Source organism: Myotis brandtii, unplaced genomic scaffold (assembly GCF_000412655.1).
Source record: "Myotis brandtii unplaced genomic scaffold, ASM41265v1 scaffold2, whole genome shotgun sequence".
Taxonomy (NCBI): Eukaryota; Metazoa; Chordata; class Mammalia; order Chiroptera; family Vespertilionidae; genus Myotis; species Myotis brandtii.
The window spans coordinates 1,894,777-1,908,180 of NW_005357451.1; the positions used below are offsets into that span (position 1 = coordinate 1,894,777).

Below are 13,404 nucleotides of genomic sequence, written 5' to 3' on the forward strand. Positions count from 1 at the left end.
AAGGCAGGGGAAGTTGGGGTGGGGTAAGAGATCAACAAAAGGATTTGTATGCATGCATATAAGCATAACCAATGGACACATACAGTAAGCGGGTGATGGCTTGTGCCTGGGGGAAGGAGCAGGCAGGGAGAGGTCAATGGGGGAAAAAGGAGACCTATGTAATACTTTCAACAATAAAGAATTTAACTAAATAAAAAAGAAATAAAATGAAAAAGACAAGCAACAGAGTGGGAGAAAATTTTTGTGAAACATATACTTGATAATGGACTGATAGTAAATTTACAAAAAAACTCTTAAAATTCAACACTAAGAAATAAAAAAATTAACCAAAATTATAAATAGATACCTCTTCAAATAAGATACACAGATGGCAAATAATCATATGAAAATATGCTCAACATCATATGTCATTAATTAATTGAAAATAAAAACAACTTACCCCTACACATCTATTGGAGTAACTAATATTCAAAACTCCTTCAACATCAATTGCTGGTAAAGATTAGGAACAATAGGACTCTCACTTATTGCTGGTAGGAATGCAAAAATGGTACAGCTACATTGTAAACTTCCTGGCCATTTCTCACAAAGCAAAATATAGTCTTCCCTATTTATTCAGATGAGTTGAAAACGTATGTCCACACAAAAATTTACGTACCAAAGTTTACAGCAACTTTATTCACAATTGCTAAAAGTTAAAAGCAACAAAAATGTTTTTCAGCAAGCAAACAAGTTAATAAATTGTGGTACATTCATACCATGGAACAGTAGTTAGTAAAAAAAAAATCAAATTAGCTATGAAGACTTAAAAAGACTTGGATTAATCTTTACTGCATTTTGTTGAGTGAAACAAAGCTAGACTGAAAAGACTAAATAGTGTATGATTCCACCGCTATGACATTCAAGAAAAGGCAAATGCACATTAAGAGTAAAAGCCAAGGGTAAGAAAGGAGGGATGAATAAATAGGTGGAGCACCTAGGATTTTAGAGCATCAGAATTATTTTATGTGATACTGTAATGGTAGGTACATGATATTATGCATTTGTAAAAAGCTGTAGAATGTGCAATGCAAAGAATGAACCATAATGCAAAGTATGAACTGTATTTAATAATCTATCAACATTCAGACCTCAATTGTAGCAAATGTAGCACACTATTACAGATATTAATAAGAGGGGAAACTGCTGGTGGAGAGGAAGTATATAGATAGTTTCTGTAATTTTTGCTTTTTGGGGGGTAAATCTAAAACTGCTCTAAAAATAAAGTCTATTTATTTTTTTAAGGTGGCAAACATTTACCATATTCCCCAAAATAGGGTTAGAGAGGTAGATTCCAGAGAGAGACATGGACAGACAAGAATGAATGTTAAGGCAAATTAAAACTGTAGAGAGCTGCAAATAGCCCAATGGGGCCAGAGTGCAGTATACATAGAGAAATAAATTGAGATATCAAAGCTAGAAAAGTAATTTAACATGAAACTAAAGAACTTACATTTTATTCTGGAGATAGCAAGTAGCCACTGAAAGTATAAAAATTGACTTGGAAAGGCAAATGAAACAGCATAGGAAAACCAACCAGGAAGACAGAGTACCAACCAGGTATGATGGAATTGGTGCCTGACTGTAAGAATGGCAAGATATTACAGAGGTCGACATGACTGGGAAATTGAATGAATGTGGTATGTTAGAGGAAGGATTAGAGCATTACTGAAGTTTTTAGTCTTCATGGTTAGGAGGAAGTGATGTGATGAACTTACATAAAAGTTATAGGAGTTGTTGACAGGAAAAAGATGAGATATTTTGGTAATTTTTAAAAAGAATTTGTTTTCATTACCATATTTTAAAAAGTATGTATATTTCTGCCATTTGACTGAATGAGCCAGATTTCTGGAATGTTGTATACTATTGATGGCTCTCAATTTAATGTTTTCATCTTTGGGAAAAAGGTTGACTTACGCAACTCAATTTTTGCATATGTTTTGCATGTGCAACACAAGTGGGGTGACTTCTCAAGTGTACCATAATGTAAATATTAGCTTAGAGTATAGGGTAGTAAAGTCAAATGATGGTTAGTTATTTCAGGTCATGATCTGAAAGTGTGACCTTTAAGTCTTTCATTATCATTTGAATTGTTGGATGAATTAGATTTTAAAACTGTCAATGGGCTGTTATATTCTGCTTGTTCTTTGCATTTAGTTTGCCTGTCAATTGAACTTTAAGTATACTTATGCTTTAATACAGACAGATGGTGTCTGGATGATGCTGAAAATCTTTAGAGAATAAGGAAAAATTATTACACTGTTAAGGAAAGTGTAAATTGAACAAAGGTTTATTTAAACGCTAGAGGCCTGGTGCATGAAATTCATGCACTGGAGGGGGGTCCCTCAGCCCGGCCTGCACCCTCTCGCAGTCTGGGACCCCTTGGGGATGTTCACCTGCTGGCTTGTGGCTGAATGGCCTTCTGCTGCTGCACAGCCTGCTGCTTGAGATTCAGCAGCTGCTACACGTGCACAGGCTGGGTCACCACAGTCTGTCTTGGGAAAACCATTGAGTGGGAGAGTCAAGCAAGCAGGCAGGCTCACCCTGAGTTCCCTGCCCTTCCCTGAGTCACTGAGTTGTTCAGACTGACTGCCTTCTACAGAGAATGGCACTGGGATCAGGCCTAAGCCAGCAGTCGGACATCCCTCTTGCTGTCCAGGACCCCTCGGGGGATGTAGCAGTGTGCCAAGCAGAAGGCAGCCAGGGAAGAACCCGAATAGGGGCCAGGCACCCCACCGCTTGCACTCATCCCGTCCACTGCACCTGTTGCCATGCCTCCGTAGTGCTGCCACAGAGTCAGGAGAGGCTTCCACTGTGGCAGCTGCACTCGCCAGCCGTGGGCCCAGCTTCTGGCTGAGTGGCGCTCCCCCTGTGGGTGCACACTGACCACCAGGGGGCAGCTCCTGTGTTGAGTGTCTGCCCCCTGTTGGTCAGTGCGCATCACAGTGACCGGTCGTTCTGGTTGTTCTACCATAAAGGTTGCTTAGGCTTTGATAGATAGATGATAGATAGATAGATAGATAGATAGATAGATAGATAGATAGATAGATAGATTTGAGTGGTAAAAGGAGGCACAGTTGGCTACTTATCATCTAGAGTTTGATCAATTTGCTACTAAAACACTGAGTACATGAAGAATTTAAGTTTATAATTATCTTAGGTTTGTGGTGAATGGGAGCCTTATATAGAAACCTATTTAGGTCATTGATGGTTGCTAATGTTGAACATGAAGTGAAGGTTTTAGGGGAAACATAAGCAGTGATTAATTTATTGTATGTTATGGGATATGCAATTATTATAGCAAAGCTGTATGATGGGTAAGGTAAAAAATGCATACACATCTAAGTAATTTTGGAAGACTAACTTAAAATAAACTTCTACTTTAAAAGGGGGTGCAGAAGGACATTTTGAATTCAGGGTTTACACAGTTTGGAAGCTTCTCTAATAAATTAATAATCACAGGAGAAATATTTCATAATTGAAAAGTTTGGTTTGGTAGATTGCCTCTGAAAAAAGATTTATAGTTTTATAGATAGTTAGTCATAAGTTAAGTGATAAGGTAAACATTTAAAATACTTTTTTAAATATTCTTTGGGAACTTGGACCCATGGGGAGTACAGAGTGTGCTCCCTTCTTATACTCCATGCAGAAATTAAGTTTCTAGCTATTTTTTAATCTTTGTGTAATTCTGATAACAGTGCATTTTGTGGCTATCTCTAGCAGAAATATTGAGGACTGTTTTTATTTATTGAGATGCTCACATTAGTGTTGTATGAAACCTGTCATATCTGAAAGTGTCCTTTTTTTTTCATTGTGCTGCCCTTGAATTATTTTTGTTAGTTCAGCCATGATTTAATTCAGCCATGATTGCTTAACCTAGGAGATGTATCTCAAATCAATTAACATTACTTATCCCTTCTAGCCTCCTGTTTGTCCCAAATATATGAGTTTTGAATGTTTGTCTGTATTACTGTTATTGTTGATTGAGGTATCAAATTTAGGGGGCCTCTGAATATACTTCCTATGGATTCATTGTTGTTCACTTGCTATTGTGATATGGGAGGCAAAAAATTAAGGGATAGCAAAGAGGAAAGAGGGATGTTATTAATAGTTGATTATTGTGTGTAAAACCAACATAAATATCGCCTATAATAGAATTTATATAATCTGTAATAGTTTAGAAAAATTATAGGCAAGGATGTTTTAGAACATCTGTTAAAGATTACTGGTTTCTGGGCTTCTGTCCAAAAGAATGCAAGATTACTGTCAAGGCAATAGTTTAAAATACATTGTAAAGTCCTATGGTTTCCTTACTGTAGTCATGTTAACATGCATTATGTTAAGCTAAATTTCCCTAGCCTCTGGTCAAAGGTGTTTCCTCACAAATCTCAAAGACATAAGTTGTAACTAGACAACTCTTTTAATGTGTTACGTTTTTCATTATGACACATCTGTGGCTACCACTAGTGTAAATGTGACTCATACTTGAGAAATATTCTTTTAAAAATTTAAAATGTATGAAATTATTTCACTTTGCATAAGGAAAAAAAACAGAATTCTAGACACTGCTCAAAATATTTGAAATTTATATTAAACTGGAAAACAGGTTGACATTTGATAGGGAAGTTATTTCTTATTGACAAAGGCTTCAAATCTGAGCTATAGGCATTCATGTTAATGATTTATAACTACAGGGTAGAACGTATTCCAAGTCTTAATTTCTTCAATAATTCTGAGTCTAGAGAATCTACATACTGTCTTACCAGTACCACTATTATGTTTTGTGAAGAAAGTATTAAGCTAGAAACTATGAACACATCAATATATTATAATGATTTAAAAGGTAGTTGTTTCTTTTAGCTAGATAAGGAATGAGGCTTGGCTTAAAGATTTTTGTTTGTGTCTATGGGTAAACAGATTGCATCTTATAAATACTTTGGGAGTGAGAGTAAGAACAAGAAATGTATAGCCCTAGCCTGTTTGGCTCAGTAGATAGAACTTTGGCCTGCAGACTGAAGGGTCCCAGGTTCGATTCCAGTCAAGGGCACATGCCCAGGTTGTGGGCTCAATCCGCAGTAGGGGGCTGCAGGTGGCAGCCAATCAATTATTCTCTTTCATTATTGGTGTTTCTATCTCTCTCTCACTTTGCTTTCCTCTCTGAAATCAATAAAAATATATTTTAAAAAATAAATAGTAGTATGTGAAATAGGTCGATTTTAAAATTATAAACAATATTAAAGTTCATAAGTAATATTAATTACTCAAAGAGATACTAGAATATAGTAAAAGTTGATTTTTAAGAAATCCAATGAGATAAATTTATTTTTTTCTTTGCATCAATTTTGCATGTGATTTTGATGTGATTTCCCCTTGTCAAAATAATTTTACAAATGTAATAATTTAGCATGCACTGTCTCTTTTAGGGCTAGATCTGCCATTTATGATGATGCCTCATCCTCTACTTCCAGTCAGCTTACCTCCTGCATCAGTTGCCATGGCAATGAATCAGATGAACCATCTAAATACTATTGCCAACATGGCTGCTGCAGCTCAGATTCACAGCCCACTCTCTAGAGCTGGGGCCTCTGTTATAAAGGTAAGAATCATGATTTAGAAGAGGACAAAGGCATTAATTACATATACATTTTGATAAAATACTAGCAATACTACTGAATCTTCAGTAAAAAACATAAAACTCATTGACTCAGTTGCTTAGCATACAGTATTGATGGGTTTGATTTATGATTAGGATTGCTGAGGTGTTTGGTTTTTTGTTTGTTTGTTGTTTTATTGTTGCTGTTTGTTGTTTTATTGTTTTCATTCCATGATCACAAATCTCACCTTTAATTCAGGATTCATTTCTTTCAATAATGAGCACAGTGTTTGGGAGGCCTGGCCAGACTAATACCAGAGAGAAAAGTATGCAAAAACAATTCACATTGATGGGGTGAAATAAAGTACACACAATATATATTTTTTTGTATTTTAAAGGCAGTTGTGTGGTAGTACATACCATACAGGCCTTGTAGTCAGACAAACTGGAGTTTCAATTCTGATTCTGTCACTTAAGAGCTGAATGACCTTGTATAGACATTTAATCTGCCTGAAAATTTTCCTCAACTGCAAAAAAAAAAAAGGTCATAGTACTAATTTATTCTTCCTATGTGATTGGATGTCTGGAGATAATATGAGTAAAATATAAGCTAAAGCCCATCCAGCCTGGCTCAGTGGTTGTGGGGAGACCTATGAACCAGGAGGTCACGGTTCAGTTCCCAGTTAGGACACATGCCTGGGTTGTGGGCTCAATCCCCAGTGTGGGGCATGCAAGAGGTGCCAATCAATGTTTCTCTCTCATCATTGATGTTTCTGTCTCTCTCCCTAATCTCTGAAATCAATAAAAATATTTAAAAATATATATACATGTTAAAAACTGTGAAACATTAAGCAAATATTTGTGATAATTTAGAGCACATCATCACAATGATAATACTGTTTTTCAAAATTTCATAACCACCAGGTAATGAAACAAATCACATCTCATAATCCTTCTTTCTGTCTCCTATTAATTTGGCACATGCCCTCTCTCCAAGTATCATGTAAACTAGCCTTTTTAATACATTTTTTCTTTATGTGAGGAGATAATATAAGGATATATAAGAGCAAAGTTATAGTTAATCAGAGAAACCCATTGATTCTTTATTACATTATGTATTCAACTTGTAAATTTGTAAATGTCATATTGGGCAATATGGGAAATAGATAAATAAGACATAGTACCCGACTTCCAGGAATCACAACTAAATGTGAGACAAACAACAAATACTCATGTAAATTGCACTAAAAAGACAAGTATATAGGAATTTGGAGGAGGGAAAGAGCATACCTAATATGGAGAAGAGAAGGGGCAGGGAGTCACAAAAGGCATTACAGTTTATGGATTTGCACTGGGCCTTGCATTATTGATATGTTTTAATAGATGCACATGGGGTTGAGAGAAGTGAAGGCAGAAGAAATTTGAGATTCTGGAGATTTTTGTTCAATTTTAAATTAGCTTCCAGTGTTGGGAGCTTCTAAAACAATGAAGAAATTTTATAACATAAACTTCATAGGAAAGAAAAATTATTGATAAATTTGTATCACACTCTCTATATTTCTATGGCTAAGTATTAGTGTGATTCCTACCCTCAGTCTATCTTAACTAATCAGAGCTTTGCTGTTTGAATATTTGATCAGTGCGTAAACCAGGAATCAGAGTTGCCTTTGAGAAAAAAAAGCCCCCACAAACATTATTTAAAAGACAGAATAAGTTCCCTATGATTTTGAAACCAGCTGTCTACTAAGTATATGTGATCCCACATAAAACTTGGAAACTATTGAAAAACAAAGCATGGTTTAATGGAATTTTCATACCTGTTTTGAAATGATGACAAAATACACTCAGTAGAGGCATGTTTATGGTTCTTCAAAAGTACATTCAGTTTTCTTAATGATTATTAACTTAAACTGAATCAGTTACATTTTGGTTGAATATTTGGGACTTTTGATAGCTTTGAGAACTTAATGCAAAGAGGTACTTGGGGTTGCCACTCATGACTTAGATAACCACTGGTGCTGATGATGATGGAAAGGGAAAACATAATTGTCCTCTCCTTAAATAATCCAAATATTATTAGTGTATTAAAGCAGTATAACTATATTTTTGTTTATTGCTGATTTTTCTATTTTAATGCAAACTTTATAAAAAAAGACAGAACACTTATAAAATAAAACTGGGTGCTACTTTTTAAAAGTTGGCATTTGATCACATGCTTAAGTCCTGCAATTACACACATGCTCAAGAAAATTGAATTTTATTATATATATATATATGGCTAATATGCAGTGTCCTCTCAGGAGTTCGACCAGGAGCTTGATCACTCACTATAATGTGTGCTGACCACCAGCAGCCAGTACCTGGGGAATGAAGGCCCCAGCTGGCAGCCTGAAGGCCCCAATCGGCCCTAATTGCTGGCCAGGACTAGGGACCCCACCTGTGCACAAATTTTGTGCACTGGGCCTCTAGTTTTTAATAAAATCAGTTGAAAACAATATATTTATTTTGCATTCCCTTTGATAAAATTTATGTTAAAATCTATAGAAGTAGATTTTCATCAGAGGATGATGGGGAAGTAAAGAAAAAAATATTTTAGCCCAGCCGGCATAGCTTAGTGGTTGAGCATCGACCTATGAACCAGGAGGTCACGGTTCCATTTCTGGTCAGGACACATGCCTTAGCTGCGGGCTTTTTTTTTTTTATCTTTCAAAATTTTTCTTTTTTTAAAAAAAAAATTTTGTTTTATTGCTTAAAGTATTACAAAGAGTATTATATATGTCTCCTTTTTATCCCCTTCTTGACATTCCCCCAGCTTCCCCTATCCCCCAGTGTCTTATGTCCATTGGTTATGCTTATATGCATGCATACAAGTCCTTAACTCTCCCTCTCCCTTCCTCTCTGGAATCAATGAAAATATATTTTAAAAAAATAAAAAAAAATATTTTTAAAATAATTATTTAGTGAATAGTGAGAGGCTTGTATCATAGTTACCAAGTTTTATTTGTTTTTGCTAGGGCGCTATTGTATAATGGTAACATTATTAGTTTTAAAATAATAATTCACAGGAAATACTATGATAAAAATCTAATTAATTGACAAATGGGTGTCAATATGTTTAACAGTTTCACTCTTTCAAGAACAGTTAACATGATAGTAGTTACATGACACCCAACTGTAAGGGCAGAAATTTCACACCTCTGTTGATGTATATTTCAAAAGAAATTTGTTTCAGTGTGCTTATTCATGAGTCATAGTTTTAAAGTTCAATGTATTAGAATCCCGCAGGCAGTAGGCAAACCTATGTATTGAATCTTTGTCATATACTACTACCTGGAGGATAAAAGAACCATTCAAACAAAAACACTTTTTTTTAATTCTGTTTACATTTACAGATTTTTTTTATACTAGCAGTTTGGCATAAAAACATATTTAAATTAGTACTAGGCATTGTTTTACCAAAATATTTTAATTGAAGTCACCGGATATTTTATATTTACTATTTAGAGATAAACTCTTCTTCCAAAATATGAATGTTCAGAAGTTTACCATTTAATATTTAGAAGGAAATGTCATAACTATGAAATTTTATTTCTTTCTTATTTCACTGTGGGAATTTCTCTTGTTTAAGCCATCTAGTTTATGGTGTTTGTTATGATATTTTGTTAACATCCTCCTGAGCCACCATAGTTTTAGAAGCTGGGAAGTCCAAGATCAAGGTGCCTGCTAATGCCATTCCTGGTGAAAGCTCTTCTCACCATGTCTTCAGATGGCAAAGAGAAAAGGGGAGGAACAAATCGCTTTGTTGCCTCTTCTTTTAAAGACACTAATTCTGTCATGAGGGCTCCAGCATCATGAGAATTACCACTCAAAAGCCTCATCACCAGATACCATCACATTAAGTATCAGGGTTTCAACATACAAATTTTGGGGAGACGGACATTCTGTCCATTGCATATGCAATCCAATGTAATTGTAATGTCACCTAGGCCAACATCTCTATATTGAAAGGGCTGTTAATATTTCCATTATATATCCCTACTTTCCTCAATTTAAAACACAGCTGCAGAAAAACAAATCTATATCAAAAATTTGAAATACACAGTAAGAGATTAGGACACATTATAAAAATTCCAGAAATATGTCTTTAGTTTTATTAAAATTTATGAATGTCACCAAAGGTGATACCAAACTTTATTAAATTCTTATTATTTGCATACTTTTTATTTTTAAATATATTTTTATTGATTTCAGAGAGAAAGGGAGAAGGAGAGAGAGATCAAAACACCAATGAGGAGAAATAATCATTGATCGGCTGCCTCCTACATGCCCCACACTGGGGATCGAGCTCTGACGAGGAATCGAACTGTGACCTTCTAGTTCATAGGTCGATGCTCAACCAGTGAGCCACACTGGCTGGGCCCTTTTATTTTTTTGAACTTTCATGTAAAATTTTCCTCTTTTTCATATCATTTTAAACAGTCCCTAGAAATAAAAAAACAAAAAAACACTCTGATACTGAAACAAGATTTCAGAATCCATCTAAACACTTTCTACTCTTCATTAGCATAGTTTGATGCCCATGCTTTGTCACTGATCATAAGACTGTGACCACAATTCCTTTGGAAGCTGGTCTTGCAGTATGTGCTTTAAATATTAGGACTATATGACAGAGGATATCAAGTTAGTGAATGACTGACTGTATAAGTCATAATTAATTTCCAGTGTTTAGCATTTCTCATCAAAGGAACTGGGAGCAACTGTTTTAATATTTTACTTTCTGTAAAATTGATCTCATTTTCTTTATACTTTATTCTATGTTTGCATTTATTTGAATTAAGTATACATCAGAAATCTGGGCTGGCCAGTGTGGCTCAGTGGTTGATATCAAACTATGAATCAGGAGGTCACAGTTCGATTCCTGGTCAAGGCATGTGCCTGAGTTGCGGGGTCGATCCTCAGTGTGGAGTGTGAAGGAGGCAGTCAGGCAGAGGGGTTAGGGGTGATCAGGAAGGCAGGCAGAGTGCTTTAGGGGCAATGATGCAGGCAGGCGAGTGGTTAGGGGCGATCAGGCAGGCAGGCAGGTTAGTGGTTAAGAGCCAGGGGTCCTGGATTGCAAGAGGGATGTCTGACTGCCAGTTTAGGCCCAATTCTGGCAATCAGACACCCCCCGAGGGGTCCTGGATTGCAAGAGGGGGCAGGCCAGGCTGAGGGACCCCCCCATGCACAAATTTCGTACAATGGGCCTCTAGTATTGCATAATGGGTAATAACATGGGCTCTGAGGTCAGGGTGTCTGCCTGTCTTTGATCCTGATTTCACCATTCTTTGTTATGTGACTTCAGGCAAGTTTTTTAATCTACCTGTAATTCAGTTTGCCTCATTTCCCAATGAAATGGGGATAATAATTGTACTTACCTTATAGTGTTAACAAGATATTAAATGAGAGCACTACTTAGCACCTAGTAAATACTCAGTGTATATTAACTAATATTATTTTATGTTTTACACTCAAGAATCCACATAGAAATAGTAATAAGTAGAAATCAATATCATAGTCAAAAGTTAGCCTGAGAAAGGAATAATTCCCCCTATGCACATTCTTCTGTGTAACCTCTTAGTACCAGGACCAAGAGTTCCCCCATCATTGGATGCATATGCTATACAGGTATTGAGCCAGCCCTCTAGAGTGTTCATTTACCTGTAATGGCTGCTTTGAGCTCATCACCTCTAAAAAAGGATTAGGATTCTGGTGGAGACTGAAAATGGGTGATGATTCTATTATCAAAATTGATTTGTTTTGAATTTTATTTTAAATTGTCTTTGAATGTTTACATGTGGATTATTTTGTCTTTAGTTTGAACTATAAGAATCTAAATGCCATATGAAAATAACAATAGGCTCCCCTGTCATCTCCAATGGGTACATTAAGGATTCAATATGTATCTGTTGCATGAATGAATGAAAACTAATGATTAATTGGATATTAAACGTTTGGGAGTGTTTCCAACATAAATGAGCATTAGTGATGCAGACTTTAATTTAAAAACTTGAAAAGAAATTACAAGTTGTGAACAAATTTTTTTTTGTTCTTGTTAATGTTGTTGTTAGTTTTTGTTTTTGTTTTTTGGCAGAAGCTAGGTTGGGAATATTGTTACACCAGGCACATAGTCTTTAGGTCTGGCTCAGATCCCTCTATTGTTGGCTCAGCCATTAGCATTTGTAGCTAATACCTAATATAGCTATAACATGAATTGAAAATTGCATTATCATTAATTTTACAACAATACTGAGAGCAAAATAGTTAAAATACCTGACTGGTATGAAACCTATTTCTTATTCGACATTTAAGTATCTTACAAAGCATTTTTTTCTGTATTTGTGGAAAACTTTGTAATATCATTGTGCCATATTTTTCTCTGGTAACAAATTTAAGAAATTTAAGTAGGAAGTGGTTATTTGGCTCTTTCCCAATACCATCTGATTAGCTGTGTTTTTTGTTTGCCCGAGCAGCTGGCAATTAATGAATTGATAGGAAATGGTCACAAGGCAGTGGCATTAGCATGTGAACATCTGGTATTAAAATTAGTCAATGCAGAGGGGTTTTTTGTGATAATTTAAATTCACTGAAAAATCACTAGTTGAGTATTATTCTAAATGCTCTCTGGAAAGACAAAACTATTATTATCTTTTAGAACATGAGATGAAGATACACTGAGTGAAAATAGAAGGGTGTGTGTGTGTGTGTGTGTGTGTGTGTGTGTGTGTGTGTGTGTGTTTGGGTGGGTGGCAGAGGTCCAAGTCCACAATGTAATTTGAAAGCCATGCATTTTCCCAATGAACTATTCAACTATTCATTCTTCCATTTGAGGGCATTTACAGGCTATGAGTAGAAACTCTGTCTGATTCCTTCAATCCTCTTCCAGAACAAGTTGATCACCCTGAAGAGGTGAGAAGGTCCTTTCTCCAAATATCCATAGGTCACAGATAGGGTATGCCTATAATTTGGGGCTTTTTCATGGTTACATGTTCCAGATGCATCTTTAATCTGCCTGTTTCTTCTAAATTACTGGAAACACTTCCATATCCATCTATGTTAACTTAAATACAATTGTAAATTGGTGATTGTGGAACACAGACTAATTCTTAAATTGATTCAGAAATATCTATAAAGTGTCATGCTTCCAATAGTATTCAGAGGTACTGAAATTGGACATCAAATTCTTCCTCAGCTTTAATAGTAAACCAAGTTAGCAGGAACAATAAATAAACTTTTAGTTTTTGTGTCTCTGATTTTATTATTAAAGTCTGTCAAGTTGCAATGTGTTGTTTCTGCAGAACTCTGGTGATAGTACAGAAGGAACACATCAATTAAATATGAACTATCAAGACAAATGCATGAATAAAATATCTAACATTCAGATAAACTTCCAAAAGCTACTCCTCAGCAACAAAATGTCATTAAATCCTTTAGGAACTCATTAATAGGTTAACATTTGGAAGAGTAATTACTGTGAGAGTTGAATCCTAATTAAATAAAAATAAAAAGACAAATTATATATTGCATAATCCTACTGAATGCTTAAAAATCAATATAATAAAATATCAGAGGCAACAATTTATTATTGTGATGGTAGCTATTGAAAGATGCTCTATCCACCCAGCCAAAACAGCTAGGGCTAAAACTACATTCTGTAAGCATTGACCTTGCTTTTTATTAAGGTCCAAATGTACTTTCAAATTATTTGATATGGATGGACATTTCCTTTGACCACT

The 13,404-nt window shown here is 35.4% G+C and overlaps 1 protein-coding gene across 3 annotated transcripts in view; it reads left to right on the plus strand.

Annotated features, from left to right (window-relative positions):
- The window catches only part of DACH2 (dachshund family transcription factor 2), a 717,141-nt gene that overhangs the window by 560,501 nt on the left and 143,236 nt on the right, over nt 1-13,404 (plus strand). For all 3 annotated transcript variants that reach the window (XM_014538871.1, XM_014538872.1, XM_005865261.2), the window contains one exon: nt 5,463-5,635. In XM_014538871.1, the coding sequence (XP_014394357.1) occupies nt 5,463-5,635 (173 nt within the window). The remainder of the gene's footprint in view (nt 1-5,462; nt 5,636-13,404) is intronic.